Raw genomic sequence first — 21,044 nt, 5'->3', positions numbered from 1 at the left:
CTGCCATATTTGATATAATGAACAATACTGAGAGTTACTACAATTCAAATTTACAGAAACAAGAAGCATACATAGTAAAACTTAACAGAGAACATCACTGCAAAGGAACATATCAAATTAGGATTGACATTTTAAAAATAAGACAAGACCCACAATTTCTATCACATAATATTTTGTTCAACATTTTCATTGAAATGAAGATATTGCATTCTCACAAAACATTCTGATGATGATAAACAGAGGCTTTTTTAATGAAACTGGCTCCAACCTCAGATGAGTACAACATGGTCAAAGAAAGTTCAAATCAATTTGAGAATGCACACAGCCATCAGAGTTAAAAGCAGACAAAATTGACAGCAAAGATCACCATAGAGTATGAGGTAGCATGCCTTGATTTGCAATATCATAAAATAGATACTGTTTCTGGCTCTCCAGGTGACACAGCTCCAGGTGAAATAAAAAGGAGGCCACTTGAAAAAAAGAAATTAAAAAAAAAGAATATAAATTGAGGTTTTCAGTAGCTGGTACTTTGAGTTCCAATTGCCCAAATCTGAAGACAGAGTCTTGCTTCTTTAAAAGTTAGTGTACGACTGAAGTAGACCAAACAGGTACCATCTTTAAAAAAAACCCAGAACACTGTAAAAGGATAACTCATAAATAATGCAGCCATTCCCTGCTTAAATCAACAAATCCTTCCCAGAACTTCATAGTATAATGCATTCCCTTTCTTTCCATGCATTTACAACAAGTTTTACTCTGTTTTAGAATTCTCAAATGATCATTTAAAATTCCTGAATGGCAAGTTCATTTTTTTCCTATTTGATCTCTTTTGTAAAATGAGGATTTTTAACCTTTGGTTTGATTTTGTTTCTTTTGAAACAATTCAAAAGAAAGAAGCATCAACAATTTTAAACAGTAGGGTCTTTTAAGATCTGAAGCTTGAAATATTTGTGAGGAGACAAAAAGATTCCTGGCTGAAGTAGCATACAGCTCTAGGAAGAAAACAGAAGGACGTTAGCTTTTGCAATTACAAATGTGTTGAACTTCTACGTTTCTGTCTTGTCCTCCAGCTAGTTTGGGTCAGGTGTCCTCTCTGCTTCCTCCTGGCTTCCCGTGCCTCTCCTCACTGGCAGAGCATGAGACTGAAAAGTCCTTGGTCAGAGTAAACGTTACTTAGCAACAACTAAAAACATCGGTGTGTTATCAGAGTTGTTCTCAGGCTAAAGTTGAAAACACAGCATTGCACAAGCTGCTAAGAAGGAGAAAAATGACTGCTACAGCTGAACCCAGGACAATATGTCACTGAATTAGACATGATTGATTTCTCCAAGCTAGAGATGCTTCAGATTTGAGCAGTCACTTCCTTTTCTCCTCTTTACATCTTGTTCCTTAACAAGATATTCAGCTAACACCTGGTATCATTCATTCAGGAGATAAAGTACGACCTAGTGAAATAGTTTATACAATTCAACAGCACCTGCATTTAAATATGCCAGAACAGTACAGATATTATTGCCTCACCTTTGTCACAGTTAAAGTCAGATCACAACGTACATGCCAGTGAAAAGAAAAACCTTCTATGAAAAAAAAGTTTTAAGTGTATGGGTAAAATCCCTGAACACCTGGTGAACAAGCAGGGAACTGAGTAGATACACTCAGCCTCCTCATGCCACTGAAGTATGGCTGGTTTTGTGTGTGGAGTGCCCGCCTATCTGTCTGTGCACCTCCTTTTTACAACATACAGACAGATAACTTCGTATATTTAGCTTTTATTTAAATGCCCAATTCCTTCTCTGCTTTACTCACCAGACCATGCACAATGCATTCTTTGTCTCTCACATTTTATTCATGTCACATAAAAGTGACATGCTTGTATATGAACAAGAATCTAATGTACATTTATAATAATAATGAAATATTTACACAAGATATAGATCCTCCCATAACAGAATCAAACTCGAGTGAGTTGATTAGTTGATCAGTTGATGAAAACTTTATCTTTCCACAGACTTTAATATATTGTACCTGCCAAAAAATTAAATTGTCCTTTGGAGGGTAAGAAGGGAATTTCCTTAATTGCCCAATTCGATTATCCTTCAGTATCATCTGTGGTTTTCTTCTCATGGCAGAGAAAAAGCATTCATTTGAACCAGCATCATAAAGTTTCTGTGGATTTTCTCTGTTGTCTTTACAGGGTGATGACAAGATAAATGGTAATGGCTAAATATCTGGCAAGCTGCAATTTAAGAAATTAATTTCTGTATCTCAGACATCCCTGTTCTCATCAGGTCAACCCATGGGGTCAACATTGAGCAGCTCTATCGGGAGCAGCTGAAGAATACTTTCCTTTCAAGACTTGATAGCCCCTTTTCTTTGTGCTTCTCTTTTCTAAAACTGTTTATAACCTCCAGTAAGAGTATGCTTTTCTGTTTAAGCAACTCACCTTGAAGCTTTCTGTTCTCATGTGGTGTAGAGATCCTATCATGGACCACAACACAGAAAGTAAGCAGATAGAAAGTAAGCTGGAGGGCAAGACAGAAATGTAGAATTTCAAACATTTGCAATCAGATGGTCATAAATTTGGAGAAAAAAAGCCATGACTGCATTTATCGTGCTTTTCTACCACAGAAGGGAAAAAGCTTTTTGCAGAAACTACATGCATATGCAATGTTTGTATTAATTACCCTAAAAATTTTAGATTTTTTTCTTCCTTTAGCTAGGTACATATATACCTGTACTTTTAAACCCCAAATTAGGATTACTCTTTTTTGATCCTTAGCCTTATCTAAACTTTAAATAATGTCCACAATTATAATCTATTACTCCTGTTTTGTTTTTTGTGTTGTGGTGGTGGGTTTGTTTTTTTTTTTTAATACTGCATTACTACAATACAATAAGAAAATGTATTTTGCTAAATCCCATTGTACATAAATGTTTATGCAAGTTTTTTCTCTGTGGCAGTATTCCAGACTTTAGTACTATTGAAAACCCCAAACTTCATGTACCAATATTAGTTTGCATCAAAATTGCCTCCATCAAGTAATATTCTGAAATCTTCCGCTGTTCTAGAGGCAGAGCGGGTGAGTCATATGCCTTGAAGGAATGCTAAATAAAACCTAACACTACAAGCTAATTCCGCCCACTCTAGCAGATACCTCAAAAAAAAGTTATGTGGATACAGATAAAATGGGAGCTTGTAGAAAATATTGTAGATTAGAAGTGATATGATCTGTAAGAAAAATCTTTTAACCTCTAAACTATGGAAAGAACATGGCAATTTAGTGAATAACTATACTTCAACAAGTACAGCTCTTAAGCTCTTCCTTTTGAACTGAGATTTAAATTGCTCATTTGTATAATTGGATGTGAATGCCTCTTTCCTTTAAAAAAAAAAAAAAAAAACAAAAACAAAACACAAAAAACCCCAACAAGTTGATTGTTCCAAACAATTGCTTGGAGTTGTAGCCTAAAAGGCATGAAGGCATTTCAGTGTATCACTTGAATGCATTTTATAGGAAGAAGCATTGGTACGCTGCTGTACAGACACAAAAAACAACAGAAGAGGCAGTCATTTTGACCTAGATGTGACAGTACAAAATCACTCTGTCACAGATCACGGAAAAAAAATGCTGTAAACACAATGGAAAGTGAAAAGAATGTATTTGTTTCTGAGTTGTCACGCAGTTCTTCACCTGTTGTGATTAGTGGAGGGACTTCCTAGCAGAGCATTTAACAAGAGACGCTTGGCTGAAGAGCAGTGGACGGCAGGAAGAGATGCAGAGTCCACTTCTTTGTTCATCTCTTAATGTTTCTTAGAAGAAGCAGCTGATGTTTTACAACACTGACTGAAAATCTGAAGGAATATTACTAACATTTCGCAGCAAATCCTTAAAGGTTCATAAACTCTCAAATTTTATGCCACAGTAGAATTGATATGTGTGATACACTTGCAGAAAAAGCCCCTGTGAAGCTGACTTCACCTATTTGGTTTATTTAAGAGGTATTCTGCAAGAAGATTACACAACCTTTGCTGCCTAAGAGTACCTTTCATCAGCTTTCATTTGCAATGGAAAGTGTTATGCTTTTTTGCTGTAGTGCCTTGGTCATGGTTCCCGCTGCAGTGGCAATCATTAGCTAAAAAATCCCTCTCTGATCAGACGAATACTTGAAAACTTTTTAAGGCTGATTCCCCATGAAAGCAGCTATGACAGTTTACAACAGCTCATGACCTCACTCTGACGCACAGCAGATTTCTTTTCTCCCAATCTCGCCGTTCATTTTAAGGGGAAAAAAGGCGATTAAGTTCTATTAATGCAGGATTCTATGTTAATGTGAATTTGGAAACACTTCAAAGAATAAACTCATGTACAAAGTAGACTGAAAGTGGGATTTTTTTATCTGACCTGAATACAAACGAAATCAACATGAGAAAGAAAAAAACAGCATAAATACTTATTCAATGGAGATTTGTGGGTTTATACTTACATTTTTAAGCATAGCGACAATGTGATCTATCAGCAGCAACGTAGACTGGCTAGAAAATTAAAAAATTTGATCGTAAAAGTAGTTAAATTAAGCATTAAACAAACTTGCATACTTCTAAAGATTTTATCTGAAGAGTTCTTCAATTTAAGGGATTTTTAAAAACTGAGGAATTATTTTCTGTATCTTCTCCCAGACATAGGAGAGGATAAGCCTATTGCCTAGAAACACTGTTTTTTCTACTCTGTCATTTCCAACGAACATGACTGTTTTGCCTTTTGTTAGGAATAAATCACTAAAATATTTAAGACATGCAGTCTCAGAAGTATGAATAAAGATTGCCTGAAATTGAAAGGGAAAAGAAACATCACACGCTTGCACAACACAGTTTAGTTTTAAAAGCAAACAGTGATTTCTGTCTCTGGCTAGGACTGAATTTTAAAAGGCAATGAAACAGGATACACCATTCTCTCAAACATAATTGCTAGAACAAAATGTTCTACTGGTTTATTTTTCACGCAGAATTTTTACTTGAAAATTTGTATCCAATTTTTTTTAGCAGGAAAAATTTGAAATCAGGCTGCAGCTGAAATTCGTTGGTTCCATCTCAACCTCTAAGAATGCCAATCTCCCCAAAACTGACAATGAAACAAAGGATGATGCAACAGGTAGACGGTTTCATTTTTCAGTTAATATTTCCATTTACTTTTACAATCTTTTCCAGCCTATTTTCCCACCTACCCTCCTGAGGAGGACAAGTGAGAAAGCAGGTGGGTGGATGTTCAGCAGTTCACCAAGGCTATCACCCCACACATCCAGCCCAAATATTTTATTTCTTAAAGCTTCTAAATTCAGTTTAAATTTATATAGCTGTGACACCACAGAGACTACTTGGTTTAGACAAGACCTTCCTGAGTATGTCCACAGAATAGCAAGTCTTTTTGAAGGATAGGAAAACAGATGTTACTATGACTCAAAAGATCTTCCCAGTCTATGATGCAATAATGTGCTGCTTCTCATTCTTCAACTCAGGCAAGGTGCTCCTTTACCTATGGATGATGCATGTATAAATTTGTTCCTTCACAAAGGCTTCATCACAACAAAAAAAATCTCACTAAGGGGAATGCATTTTAATGCCTTGCTTATGTCTACATTTCACGGTATAAACCCAATAGGTGATATTAAACATACATCTGTCCAGCCCTTTACAAAATGCTTTAACTTTGGTAGGCTAGACCCTCATATTACTTTTTTGTTGTTTGCCAGGGACTTTAGTATAGAAAAAAACTACAACAGGTAACACTTCCTTAAGTAAATACAGCTTCTCTATGCATGGCAAATGACTCTACACCCAGTCATACACCGTAGGCATTCAATTCCCTCCCATCAAGTTAGCTCATTTACACATGAGCTCTGATTGCTAAAGCAGACAGTACTACAGGCCAACATACCAGATGCACAGGCCATTGCTTTGTGATCCTATCAGTACTAATGAGTAGAAACCTGCATATACATACACACACATGCACATATGCATTTAAATCTGTTTAAATATGTAAGGAGATGTGTGTATATATACCTGTTTTTCAAGCACACTGAGATACTGTGGTCATTTTCATTAACTTTCCTGTTCTCGAGAGAATGCCCCACCAATCCCCAGATACAAGCAAAGACAGAATACATCTCATAGAACTCTCCGAGGCAATCCACTGGCACATTTTCAGGGGTCAGCCAACAATCCAGGAGAGAACAGAATGTCTGCACTGAATAAATATGTGAAGACAGTGACCTGTGAGCCTTACTCCATAGGAAGTTGACAGTGACCTCAGGAAGGTATTTAAAATTTAAGTAGTGAGACTGCAACTCCTTGCTGTGCTTCCTTTTTGTCTAGGAGATACTTTCATAGGCCAAAGGCATGAAGAGGTCTCCTGATAAAATGTATCAAAATACCTTCATTCTATATTAATTAAAGCAAGGTATATGAAGAAGATGACACAGTTCAGACATGTCTATTATGGCAAATTCTTAACACTCATAATCAATAATTAGTTTTCTCCTCTCATATTGACTTATTTAGAAGCAGGCAAACACTCAAAGAGTTTAGAATAACAAGGCATATTACGCAAATTTAAAATGGCAACATATGGATGTGCAGTATCAAATCATTTATATATGAAGCAGAGCTTAGCTCTGTACTTTAATAACATTTAATAATGTAGGGCCTCATTATCAGAGTCTGAGAGTAACTAATGTTAATGAATTTAGTGAGAATTTAATTAGAGAGAGGCAGAATGTTTGTAAAGAGAGATGAAATGGCTAGCCCTAAGCTAAGACATCACTAACAGAAGCAACACAAGAACAGAGATGTCTGGGAATTACGTGCAGTGCCATAAACACACTACATTTCTTCTTCTTACAGTGGACAGCTGCAATATCAAACCTTTGAATCCCTGTAAGTCTCCAAAATAAGGGTCCAGGTTTGGTATATAAGAACCTCTCAATTTCATTTCACATACGTTTCAGAAACATAGTAATTTTAAGCATTTTTACTCCTGCATAAGACTACCTGGTCAGTGGGTGTTTTAGAAATAGTTTCTTACAATATAAATAGTTTCAGGCATAATGCATACCTGAACTCTATTCTCAGGAATAAGGATAACAGTTTTAAATCTTGTTCTGAGTTGCTCTAAGTAAGGAGGCACACGTTAATCAAAGCCTTTTCAGATTGGTATCTCCTTGTTTCTAACCAGCTGGAAACATACCTGCAAAACAAATTGGAAAGAAGCCAATTATTTAACAGAGAGAAGTTGAAAAAATACAAAATTTCTTCCCTCTAGCTTTGAAATGCAAACTTTTGTTGACTTCTGAGAGTTGTTTGTGACTGCCTTTAGTGCAATGCACAAATACAGCAGTGCTGGCTCTAAGTCAAACGTAAGTGCCACCAGCCTTACAACATTTTTATTTGTTCATGCAAAGGTCATCAAGCTGCAGCATTTCTAAGAGCTATTATGGTGGTTGAGCACACTGGCATACGGCTATACTCCTTTTCCTTGACTGCATCCTTTATTCCAGGGAGGGCAGGGGGAGAGGACCTAGATGATAGTTTGCTTCTGCTTTCAGAGGCTGCCCTACCAAAAAGCAGGTGGGAGCAAGGATTTTGTATTTGGTTTATGTTGTTTGACAAGAAACTATTTAAAATACCAGCATATAAATTGTACATAAGACTGAGGATTATGTGACACCCAAATTCAACATAACTTGCATTGCAGATATCTAAAGTAGTACATATAACCCAGTCTGGCTGAAAAGTCTGGCTATATGTAATTGAAGAGAAGGTAACTCTTCTCATCTACTAGTTCCTATCACAACCAAGCCTAAAATTCATTATCATTCTGTTAACTATAGCACATGCTTCAGGTTAGTAGCCATGTGCCTAACTCTATATTCCAAAGGATTAGGCAATTTTATCCCCTGCTCATGTTCACACAGTATTAGTCAAACACAGTTTCAACCAATTATTTACTCATTCACAGCTGTTCTATTTGGACAGTTTGCTGCCTACTGTTTCCATCTCTACACTCCTGTTTGCTGTAAGAGATTGTATTATTGCCTTTTTATGTCCTCACCAGTCCTCTGATCCTCACCACTCTAGGTAGGCAGCTTGTACAGACTCATACTGTTTAATTAAATTCTCCTACTGACAAGATGTCTCTGGGTAATATGTGCACTGAAAGCTTCTCGTCCCAACGGCATACAACTCTAACACAAGTAGTTAGAATTGACTGAAAAGATGACACATAGGAACGCTGCAAAATTGAATTTTGACATGAAACAGCAGTAATGCTGCTTGAAAATAAAAACACCAAGTGACAAATGTTAAAAAGATTAACTTACTAAAATTTGCAAGAACGGTTTTGGATCAACAAATGCGAAAGGAAAAGATCCCATTGGGCTGCTTCAAGCTAACACATTGTGCCTTGACTAAATTAATTCCCTTTTATACATGGAACCCCATATTCTTTAGAAAAAACACTGCTATCCTAATTTGCATGAACCACAGGTATAAAAGAAGTTAGAAGGGCAGTGCTGTGATCTAAAGGAGCAAGAGAAACAAAAAGCCAAGCTGGTGTAAACCCGTGTCCTTAACAGCATCAAAGATGGTGACAGTTATTAAAAAGCTGTAAGAGTACAGTACCCAAGTTATTAACCTCTTGGCACTGCCAAATTTGCCTTACAAAATGCAGACAGTCAAGTTCACTACTTGTATTGGGTTTGTGTAGCAAGGCTTTGGTAGCAGAGAGGGTACAGGATGGCTTCTGTGAGAAGCTGCTTGAAGCTTCCCTCACATCCGATAGAGTCAATACCAGCCAGCTCTAACATGGACCCACTGCTGGCCAAGGCTGAGCCCATCAGCAACGGTGGTAGCGCCTCTGGGATAACATATTTTAAAGGAGAAAAAGTTACTGTGCAAAGGCAATTGCAGCCAGAGTGAAAGAAACAGCCCTGCAGACCTCACACTGAGTGAAGAGGCGGAGGGAAGGAGGTGCTCCAGGTGCTGAAGCAGAGATTCCCCTGCAGCACATGGAGGTCCACGGTGGAGCAGATCTCCACCTGCAGCCCCTGGAGGACCCCACATTGCATCAGGGGGATGCCCAAGGGAGGCTGTGACCCTGTGGGATGCTCGCACTGGAGCAGGGTCATGGCAGGATGTGTGGTCCCATGGAGAGAGGAGCCTGCGCTGGAACAGGTTTGCTGCAGGACTTGTGACCCTGCAGGGGACCCACACTGGAGCAGTCTGTTCCTGAAGGGCTGCACCGTGTAGGGGACCCACACTGGAGCAGTTTGTGAGAACTGCAGCCTCTGGGAAGGATTCATGCTGGAGAAGCTCATGGAGGACTGTGTCCCATGGGAGGGACCCCATGCTGGAGCAGGGGAAGAGTGTGAGGAGTTCTCCCCTGAGCAGGAAGGAGCAGCAGAGACAATGTATGATGAGCTGACCCCCATTCCCTGTCCTGCTGCACCACTCTCAGAGGGAGGAGGTACAGAATTCAGGAGTGAAGTTGAAGGGAGGTGTAGGGGGAAGGTGGTTTAAGATTTGGTTGTATTTCTCATTACTCCACTCTGATTTTGATTGGTAATAAATAATATTAAATTCCCCAAATTGAGTCTGTTTTGCCCATGGCAGCAGTTGCTGAGTGATCTCCCTGTCTCAACCCACAAGCCTTTTGTCATGTTTTTCTCCCCCTTGCCCAGGTGAGGAGGGGGAGTGATAGAGCGGCTTGGTGGGTAGATGACATCCAAACAGGGTCAGCCCACCACACTACTGCTTTGATTAAGCAGCACACATAAGAGGGGAAAATAACTGATGGTGAAATTTTCTGAAATTTTCTGAACTGCGTGTTTGAGAATATACATGGCCACCAACTAACTCATTCCACTATTATCAGAATAAAAACTAGAAGGAAGAACTAATACAAGTAATGGGGTCTATTCCCATTAATCTTCAATAAATATCTTAAAAATGTTAATTAAGATCATGAGATACTCACAGATTCCACCCCCAGGTCCTGGGTGTTCAGATGAAGAATACCACCTCTGAATGCTACTGTAGCTGGGGTTGCAGCTCTTCAATGGTATACCTCAAATAGCAGCCACATTGACAGAGTCACAGGGACATGTTCATTGCTTGTAAGGGTCAGAAGCTAGAAATCATCAGTAAATATTTCAACAAAAGCAAGCTAAGATACACTGGCTAAAAGAACATAATCAGGACAATCATACATTTATTCTAGCCCCACAAAGGAGCAAGGATTATCTGCAACACAATGCACATACACTATTTCTTGAACGTAGCTAAACAAACTTTATTCAAACTTTGCTATAGTTTTTTTACTTCAGAAACACAGAGAAGGACAAATTCAAGAGGTTTTACTTGATCCTGTATGAGTTTTTCCACGGTTTAATTCAAAAGATGGCTAGCTTGCTCTACCAATGTGAGTTCTGCTGAAAGCTGCTAAAAGCAGGAGAGGTAAAGACTCTCTCAGTGTCAATGGAAAGAAACAGAAAATGATTCAGATCAGGAACCCAAACTTAGGTGCTCTGAAATGTCCCTTGGAAAAGCCCCTTTCTGTCCATTAGCTAAAGTTAGGCTATACGGCTAGCCCCAGACAGACACCTTGCTGACTAACCAGAGACTGTGTCACTAAATAAGCTTTCCTGTCTTAAGAACCTAAACATAAAAGAACGAGCCAAACTACAATCACCTTCCTAAGGTTACGTTTGGATTTTAGTTTTATATTTCATTACATTACAGCATTTCAGACAGCCAACCAAATTGGTTTAGCTGAATAATGAATAAGAAGGGAATAAGAAGTCTGAATATTACTGCTAGTTCTTAAATTGACTTATTTAATTTCCTAACACCAACCTTAGTACAGTGATGAGAGGACTTCACCAATGGAAACTTATATCTATTTTACTGAGAGTCTTTCCAAATACCAGTTTCAATAATCTTACGGTGGACATCTTGAATTACATCAACTCATGCACTAGGAGGCACAATCACCCTTACAGTGTACGTAGGTTACTTTAAGACTTTTTGTTGTACAAAGCAAGACATTGTGTATTAAGCAGATACTAAAATATTACTAAGCAATAATAATAAAGTGAAAAACAAAGAAATTATAAGAACAGAAGAAAAACAGGAATGTACGCTGCAAGCTATTCTCAGAAAACAAAAAAAAAAAAAAGAGGAAAATGTGAAAACACGCAGAGGGGAAGTCAATGTCCTTCTCAACTGCTCACCTTGTTATCATCCATAAGAGTGTTGTGTGACTCAGTCCACATAGGATCTATACCCTCATCTAAAACTCACCACTTTAGCCCCTGATGGGTAATATTAGCTTGCTCTCTCAAGAGATGACAGGAGACCTGCAAATTATATTTCACTAGAATCCCACCACTGCAGTGCTTAAATAACAACACTGCACAGCAATTAAAACTTCAGAAGACTTAATGCATCACTGAAACAAGAACCTTTTGTAGCATCAAACCCATGCTTTTTTCTTTTGCTTGCTTATTAGGTGATTATTCAAAGTAAAATGAAAAAATGTTTTCAGTGAACACTTGATGCAGCAAAATGACTGCATTTTATGTAATAATGACCTATTTCTGGTTTGATTACAGGAGAGTATGTCATTAGTCTTAATGATATGAGTGAGAAAGGGGAGGTTTCATGGGTCTGGGGAGAAAATAACTTGCCCTTTAACACAGGGGAATCAGCATTGTTCAGGCTAGTACTTTTCTGCCTACTAGCATCCTGCCCTGCCTTCCCATCCAGATGTTCCACAACCACCAGTGCTATGCACCCACATCTCATTGCATCAGAACACAGAAAAACACAAGAATTCAGTCCAATGCCTTCTCTGAATTCTGTCATTGTCCATTTCTGATAGAGAACAACGCCCCCAGGTCCTAATAAAAACGTTTGCTACTTGCCATCATTCCATTCTTGGATTGCATGGTGTATAAAACCAAATAGTTCATCAGTTGTCGGAACTTTTGGGTTAGGGTCATTCTGCACAGGCTTTTGTTTCATGTTCATGTATGTGTGATGAAGAACTTTCAACACCTGAAGCAGAGGAACAGGCTGCACGTTAGTAACCCAATTTTGATACAATAGGAATCTTCCTTGGCTTTCTTCTGAGCTGTGTCTCTGATTGCAAATCCCTGTGCTCAGTCAACTGTTCACCTTAATTTACTCATTCCTCTGTGCTAGCTTAGTCCCATATTTCCGTTAAGACTAAGGGACTCCCGTTCTGGTATGGCTGTACTCTACAGTTGATTCTAATAGAAAGTGTTACATGGAGAATAAAATCCATGCAGCTGCCAAAATTTAGCAGCAGAAATGGGCAAGCATTATCTATTAGAAGTATTTGTCTAGTGTTTTGGCAATATATTCCACTATTTCTGTGTAGAAGCCTAATTAAACCATCCTGCTTCTTCTTCCAGAAAAAAGTATTACTTAACCGATCTGTCAAACTGAATGCTCATTACATGATGTCACAATTAATTTTCCTTTGGGACATGCAAACAACACAAAATGTAGAATTTGCTTATAACATTTGAGCTTTGCCACTTTGCATCATATGGCTGATGGGACAGCCTGAACAGGGTGTTACTACATTGCAGCCTAAGGCAGAGCAACACACAGAATGTTTTCTGCAAGAGCCATGGCAATTTCTTTACACTTTAAGATAGAAAACATGCTACATAGGTAGGCAGGTACCTCACTCTTTCTAGTCCCTGTATTTCCAACAACACACACAGAGCAACACACTGCCAGTAGCAACTCCAGCTGAACAACCTACCACACAGAAGGGATACACAGTGAGTGCCATTCCTCTCCTGTTGTCCTTCTGATTACAGAGACACAATTATTCACAAAAATTATCTTCCCCTCCACTTTCCTATTCCCTTTAACAGGAAAAAATGAACTTACACCTTCTTTGGCAGATTTGCCTCAGCTCAGCTGATGTTGTATCAAGCAACATTATTTGTCTCCCAGAAAATAGGAAGAGAATTGGCTTAAATTAACGAATGCAGTTACCTCAACGAGAACAAATCGTATTCTGCTAGACAGCCACACAGTCCTGTAGGATTGTGCCAACCCAGGAATAGTGGACAGTCATCACAATTTTGTCATCAATTTAGCAGATAGAATTCCACCCTTAGAACATTTGTGCAACTATAATTTGGCAAAATACAATATCAGTTCACTAAAGTAATATATTTCTGCCAAATAAATAGTTCTGTGAGCCACAGAATGAAAATAGCTTGTCTGTTTATGGATTTCTGTCTTGTCAAAGAGCAGCCACACTGATTTTTCTAAAGTCCATGTTCTTCGGTGCTCATCTTCTGATTCAGCCAGTTAACAGGAATCAAAATACTCTACAGAAGGCCAATTGCAAAGTTCATAATACCTTAAGGTACGGAATCATAGAATGGTTTGGGTTCGAAGGGACCCCAAAGATCATCTAGTTCCAATCCCCCCTGCCATGGGCAGAAACACTTTCCACTAGACCAGGTTGCTCAAAGCCCCATCCAACCTGGCCTTGAACAGCTTATTCTCTTTCACCCTTCTTCCAGGATAATGGAACCAGATAGACAAGAACAGAAAATCCTTTATAAATCCTGAGATCAATCACACTTAACCAGCTTGGTTATTTCAGTTTTCAATATACCTTAACAAACGTAAGAAGCAGACTACCACATACAGCAGATGTGGATGTTCCTTGAAGGAGGATGGGAATATATTGAGTAGTCCAAATAAACATACTTCTTATTTGGTCCGTATACTGACCAGTGTTTCTAAATTTCACCTTTTCGCCCTGTCTGTAATTCAAACTAAAATTAGTGTTTAGATTTAGCTTATAGACAACTAATTCTTAGGAGTATACATGCATACATACATGTGCATGCATGTTCTTAATTTGTATAGCACATTGTGCATTATATTACACAGAAATACCTGAACACACAAAAGTCACATGTAGCCATGTACATTCCAAATCCACACCTTCTTATTTATACATTTTTGCTCCCTTACTCTCCTTATCCCTATAAATAATCACTAACATTTAATTTGCTATGGAGTACAAATGCTTGGTACTGTAAGCAAACGTGCTTGTCACTGTAAACAGCTTTTTTGAACAGGATATGTCTTTCCTTACAGGCATATTTATCATACTGTTGAGCATTACTGCCATGACAAGATGCCTTTGAAATACCAAGACACTGAGGACACCTTATTAATACTGTAACATACTCAAAAATAACCTTCATGTCTAATACAACCCATTTGCAATTATTTTGATTGAAACTCTTAAGGGGAGTAATTAAAGGCAATGAATTCTTTTACTTTGAGAATAAAGCTCTCTTCAGGCTGCAAGTAAAGCTCCAGGGTAGATTGTTTAACCATCTGTTCAAATTGTAGGTTCCTCTTGCTCAGAACATCCAGAGATGGAAACAGGTCACTGATCAGGTCCATGAAAATTGGAATATCATCTGTCACTACTTTAGGCAAATTGAAGTCTCTTAAGGCTTGCATAAGCACCTGGAAAAGGATGGTAAACCACATATTGCAAGAGCATTAAATCTTTCTCTTTTTAGGATTCTGGTTTTATTCAAAGGCAAAATACCAGAAATGGCTCCTACTCTTAGATGCTTTTAGTGAAGATTTTACCTGGTCCTTAGGTCTGTTCTTGTCTCCTTGTTTTTTCTTTCTGAGGAACTAAAGATGCTGAGTATCTGCAATGAAAGTTAATGTCCACGTCTTAGAAATGGTACACCTAGGAAAAGAAGTTAAACATAGATTTGATTAGGGAAACAGGAAATTTAGGAATATACTGAGCTTAATGAGCTTTAGGTAAGCTGGGTTTTCTTTTTTTCAATTTTTTTTTTGTTGTATTGCTGTCTGATGTGTTGTTAAAGAGCAAGCTATCCATCTTTAGAGCAGCCTGCTGTGTGGATTGCCCCAGGTACAAGGAGTTTAAGACACCCAGGCTATTTGCAATGGCACCACCGGACCAGAAGTGTCTTCCTTCACAGCATGTGTACTGGAAGCCATGACAAATCTGTTCTGAAACAGTTTTCATAGGCTAGGATCCTAGTGCCCCAAGGGTATATTGAAAGTCATAAAAGCCCCAACACTGGACCAATATTTTCAGAGCTCTCTGAACTGCTGCATATTTTCCTCAGCAGCCCAGAATTTTTGTCAAAGGGATTTATTTCTCCCATTTCCATTAATAGTAAACCAAATGAGATTTAAAAAGTAAAAAAAAAAAAATCCTAAGAACATTCTAGCTTTTGCTTTATATGTTAATGTTAATATTATTATCATTACTATTATTAATATTGAAGTGGCAAACAATTGTATAAATGATTTTTCTGATTTAAAAAAAGGACTCCAGGACAAAGTAATCATTAGAGTTGAGGAATCCCTGTTTTGGTAAAACAGACAATAGTAACATCTGAAGATATACAAGATTTATATTTATTATCTCTAGAAATATTGTAAGAATGAGCCAGGAAAACTTCAGGACATTTAGAGATTATTTCAAAATTATGCTGGCATAAAAAATAAAGTTGCTATCGCTTTCATAATGGCCCTGCTTGCTAAAGTTTATGGCTTAAAGTTGAAGGGTTTTCTGAGTTCTTATTCCACTAATAAAACCTAATATTCAGAATGTCTTGTAAAAAAATATGCAGTTGGAAATGAGTAAAGAGCATACATACAGGGAAGAAATGACATGCTTTCCAAGTATTGCAAGTTATAGATTTTTATGAATATTATTGTGAATATTAATTCTTTCTAGTATAATAATTATATTATTTAAAAATGCTTTATATCCATTTTTCAAACAGTCCTCCACTGTTTTTACTGGGGAAAATTTAAAGAAACATTAATCCAAATAGTATATTATTTGTTTTTCAGAATAATTGTTACACTGCTGTAAGGTTTTTCTCTTCTCCAACAGACAGTTTTATTTCTAATATAGGTATCCCACAACAGCACAATGTAGTTCAGCCATCATCAGGTATGAAGCAGCAATATACAATCATTTAATGCAAAAAACAACACATTACAAATGTCCCAAGATCAGAGGAAAGGCACTTTCTTCTATATTCATATCTGACAATTTAATAAGGATGGACATGTAATTTAAAGTGTCTTCAAAATAAAAGGTAAGACTATATACACAACCTCACCCTATTATTATACAATCTCCCAGTTACACTGGTACAGAGTATGTGTTAATTAACATGTATCAAACCCAGAAGCACAAAGAGACTCTCACCTGTTTAGAAAGCAACTCCCTGCAGAGAGTATACAAGGTAATAAACTTCCTGGCTAAAAGACATGCATCAATAAACCCCTTAATAGCCAACATAATTTCAGAGAGCAGTTCAATGTCAGGGACAACCATGGCATGGAGTTTGAGGGAGAAAACAAACCCCATAATCCAAAAAGCACAGATTAGTATTTAAACATGATAAGAATAAGTCACTTAAATGAAATGACTGTGTGTGCAAACATTTCTAAAAACAGAGCTCAAGAGAGTCACAATTAAGAGTGTCAGTCAAAGCTAACAAGGACCTTACTTCAAAGCAAAAGGAGCTAATTAGGCACTACTGATTGTTAGTATTCAGTAACATTGCTGCACACAAAGGAGGCAGCCGACAAACGCAGCGCTTGCAAGACAGGTACTACCAAAACTTAGAGCAGGCACCACCTGCGGCAGCGTCACTTGCCACTGACAACTGGAGGACACGGCCAGCAGCTGTACAGGGACTGGAAGTCAAGTGCAACACCCTGCCGTTGCTAAAAATACCATTGTTTTTTAATGGACTTCAATTTTGGGAGGGCTTTAATGCTTTTATATGATGTTATGGTTGCCTTTGCAGGCTTCACCTTTGAACCTTCAGTTAAAACTTTTATAATAGAACCACAGCCATTTTAATGAGATAAATGAGAAAAATCTCCGCTTAAAAAAGTAGCACAAAGCAATAATGCAAAGGCTAAACAATTTCCTCATTAAAAATCACTACTTAAGTTGCATAGTAGCAGAGAAGAGATCTTGAATTTTGTGTTCAGGGCAGCTACAAAACAGCAATTTGTCCTTTAGAGGACTTTTCTTACTACTGACAAATACGAAGATTTCTTTTGTTCCCCATTCATATTTAAATATGACAAAATGCAGACTAGTGGTTTAGTCCAGCACTGCATTTCTCACAGAAAACAGTAACATGGAGTCTAGAAAAAGAGTAAGCACTCCACTGTTAAACTATTTTTAAGTAAACTATTCCCTAAGAAGCGTTTCTTCATACGCTCAAACAAGGGCTGCTGTATGCATTGCAGTCAACTATAAAAAATTATATGCTCTCCTATCTACCATAACCAATACCTTTTATTCAAATAGAACAACTGCTTGCACAATAAATATCAGGCTAGTAGCATTTAATATATCTTCTCTCCCTTGTGAGATTTTATTAAGTGGCAAATATGTGGAGCCAATGCTTTACCAGTTACCTCACACCTTTCCTGTGCATTGTACAATGGATAGAAGCTATTACAGACCTTAGCTACTGAACTGAACTCCTCAGTCCCAAATGCAGCAGATCATACTTTAATTCCAAAGGTTTTTTTTATTTTATGTGGCAACCAATTAAAGGTAACACTTTGGCTCTACGTAGCAAATATATTTTGAAAACAAACTAAACCATAATAGAAAGCACAGCAAATAAAGCAATAATTTTACTTTCATTTTCAGTAGAGATACTGTTAATTAATATTATTTCATACTGCTTGCTCTTCATATCCCTTACACACCCTTGGTGTGCACCAATCCTGCTTTGTCTTGAAGACTTCTTACATGGCAGTTAATGAGAAGGCTTGGTAAAGCAACAGCTAAGTTGTGAAATACTAAAAAACCCACCACCAACAACAAAAACCAGTTATGGGGAAGCAGGATGCATTTCTCAGGGTCTCCTTCCGTTTGCTGAGACCCAACTATGGGGTCTGATTCAGCAACAGCTTTTATAGAGGCCCAGGAATTAAAATCCTAACCTCCTCCTTGTAAACAGATGTTACTTAAGTGCTTGTTACAAATCATTGCAATTTAGGCTCAAAGAAAAAGAAAGCTAATTGCTGCTACTGCCTGGTCCTGCCATCTGAAGCAGGATGTTTGGTTGGCAGGGGGATGAGATGTGTCTGATGAAAGATGAAACAGCTTTTTAACTTTAGCAGACTTTGTATCTTTCTGCAGTGAAATCATGGAGTACGGCGTCAGGAATTCTATGGCTAAAGCAGAAATACTAAAATACACCAAGCTCTTGATGCAGTTTTAATACAGAAGGAAGTGGTACCTGTGTTTCAACCTGCTCACAGAAGCAGCAGTGATGCCTGGTTCTCCTCTAAGTTTCTATCTTTTAAACATCAAAGGGATTTACTGCTCAGAGAAGCAGATCCTAGATATCACATCTATACTTGTGCCTCTTCAGACAGCGTGGCAACGCCTTGCAGCTTGCCCCATTGAACCTGAGTATGCTGAAAAACGAAATCACAGAATAATTTTTTTTCTCAAGTCTTGATTAAATCAGTGAAAAGTGTTAATGCAAGAGCAAGGATTTCAAGCAACTTTTCTTAATCAAGCCATGCACCATCTAAGTCAAAGACCATTACTACATCATTCTAAGTGCAGCTCCAACACTTTGTTGGAATAAATTGGCATCATTTTACTGCCCATCCTGCTGGAGCAACTGCTTGTGGAATTAATTCACTCTCAGAAACACCATTTTGATACAAATTCATCAAGCGCAGCATGCAAAATGCAGTCAGGTCTTTTAAGTTCAAAACTTTATTCCTTGAAATATTAGTGTTAATATCTAAAACAGATATGTTTTTAAAAAAAAGATAATGGGCTGTCCTACAGTGTCCAAAAGCATATTAATTTTTCTTCTTCTCAACAATCACATACTCAATAACTTACTAGGTAAGAGTATACAGCTTCATTTTCAACTGGTAGTTATGAAACATGTATGAATGCTTACATATCTACACCCATGGAAGAATGTGATAACTAGGCACTTTTCAAATGGCCCTTTTACTAGGCTAAGCCAGCTTTAAGGATTCCTATTTATCACAAAACAGTGAATATTCTTGCACATATTTAGGTACGTTCCATGTGTTCAAAGGTACTTTTAAAATTTAAAGTAGATTAAAAAAAATCCAAAACAAGTTATACATTTAATTTCCCTTGTCATTACAGTGTACAGGCAGGCACAACATGAATATTGATTTTTTTTTTTTTCACAGAAATTCTAAAGGAAACAGAAATTGCACTTCACTGCAAAGCAAGGTTAGTAACATAAAGTGGGATAGGTACTGCAAGTGTGGACTTGATATACTAGTATACCATAAATGTTCACTATAACATACTTGCCTGAACAGATCTTTGAGGTTTTCAGGTAGTTCTGTTTGACCTACATATCCTGGGTTCATGGTAATAAATATTGCAACTGATTAATGTAATGTTTTCACCAAGGAAAAAAATCCATTATAAGAAAGGTAATACAAAAATTTTATATATGGATTAGATGTAAACAACTGTATTCTACGAAGCCAGCTATCAGGGGACAGATGACAAAGGTGCAAAGGGCCGGGATCCTGTCCCTCAGAACAGCCAAAAATGAATGTCTAGGAAAGTTTATTAGAGCTGAGCAAACAGAAGCATTTCCCTAGTAGGCACCAGCTTTTAGTAATCCGTGACTGCTCTGGCCAGCGCTGAATTTGGAAGAAAAAAACTGGGCTGCTAGAGCAACAGGGAGTGCCTATGACTGAAGTATGTCTATAGGAGGAATTATCTATTGAGACATGTGAAATAAACGGGACTGGTAGGAATGTCATGGGTTTGAAAAGGCCAGGAGACAACACTAAGTAAAGGAAGCAGAGGAAGGAGAACACAGGACAGTGGAAACACAAGGCACATCTCAAAAGCACTGGGAAAACCTGAAAAGTTGAATCCCACCAAACTTCTCACCCATATGATGCAATGATTTCACATGGTGGGGCTTGAACGAGACCATAGTTTCAACATTGAAGCTTTAATTGGATTCCTGGAGGGCCAGGAGTTCACTTGCTTTTATTGCTACATTTTGAAGAGGAAGTTACTTTAAGGTAGTATATTACACAGGTGATTTAGTATTACCATCTATTCCCTCACTGCACTTACAAATTATTTCAGAGGAACACTGGAAGAAGGCTTTGTTGTTCACTATTTACAGCCTGAAAATGACAACAAAGAAGCACTGCTAAAATACTAATTTCTTTTTCCTGTTCCTAATTGCATCGTGGATAGTCTTTACTCGCACTGTCACCACTGACTTCTACTGAGATGCGATAGAATTCAAAGCTCCTGTTGGATCAAACTTTTATAGGTATTCCCTATAGACTAACATCAAAAGTGAAAGATTTAGCATTTTTTTCTTGAAAGCAACAATTTCCAATGTACTTGACAGGAAAAAGAAACTAAACAACAATTTTGGTACTGTTAGGCAGAACAGCTCTCACCTTGTAAACCATCTGCTCCGAACAGTTGAAGATGTATATCACGCTACCAAAGGCACGGCCAAAATCTTTGGTGATGTGTTTCACCTGTGCTGGTTCTTCCTGCAGGAGCACCAGTCGTTAGGTGGAGAGACCGGGTTAGTGTAATGTAACGCCTTAACATGAGAAAAGTTATTGTTAGCATTGCAAAGAACATCTACAATGTCAGGAGTTTTTTTTCCTCAAGCCTTATGTGTCATAGGAGATTTAGTCTGAGTCCACTTTCTCATTACAATTTAAGGTACTTCTTTCATGTTCATGTAAAATCATGATGTGGCACTATTTGAGAAATGCTTATTTTAGATTTGAAAACCAACCACATCAACACTTTTTAGCAGGAAGGAATAGCTTATCAGTGGTCACACAGGACAGGAAACAAGAGGCTTTAGCTGCTGCT

At 37.8% G+C, this 21,044-nt stretch overlaps 1 protein-coding gene across 1 annotated transcript in view; it reads right to left on the bottom strand.

The window, feature by feature from the left end:
- DNAH11 (dynein axonemal heavy chain 11) overlaps positions 1 to 20,834 on the bottom strand; it is a 91,495-nt gene extending 70,661 nt beyond the window's left edge. The window contains 17 exon segments of the mRNA XM_030484880.1: positions 4,486 to 4,534; positions 6,062 to 6,240; positions 7,113 to 7,198; positions 7,201 to 7,244; positions 9,912 to 9,919; positions 10,041 to 10,184; positions 11,287 to 11,407; positions 11,973 to 12,112; positions 12,770 to 12,847; positions 14,402 to 14,596; positions 14,726 to 14,773; positions 16,341 to 16,473; positions 19,479 to 19,595; positions 20,360 to 20,462; positions 20,465 to 20,492; positions 20,612 to 20,684; positions 20,686 to 20,834. Of these exon segments, the coding sequence (XP_030340740.1) occupies positions 4,486 to 4,534; positions 6,062 to 6,240; positions 7,113 to 7,198; positions 7,201 to 7,244; positions 9,912 to 9,919; positions 10,041 to 10,184; positions 11,287 to 11,407; positions 11,973 to 12,112; positions 12,770 to 12,847; positions 14,402 to 14,596; positions 14,726 to 14,773; positions 16,341 to 16,473; positions 19,479 to 19,595; positions 20,360 to 20,462; positions 20,465 to 20,492; positions 20,612 to 20,684; positions 20,686 to 20,804 (1,665 nt within the window). The 5' untranslated portion in view covers positions 20,805 to 20,834.
- Positions 20,835 to 21,044: the final 210 nt, after the last annotated feature.

This window comes from Strigops habroptila, chromosome 1 (genome assembly GCF_004027225.2).
Source record: "Strigops habroptila isolate Jane chromosome 1, bStrHab1.2.pri, whole genome shotgun sequence".
Lineage (NCBI taxonomy): Eukaryota > Metazoa > Chordata > Aves > Psittaciformes > Psittacidae > Strigops > Strigops habroptila.
This window is presented reverse-complemented; position numbering and strand designations above follow the sequence as displayed.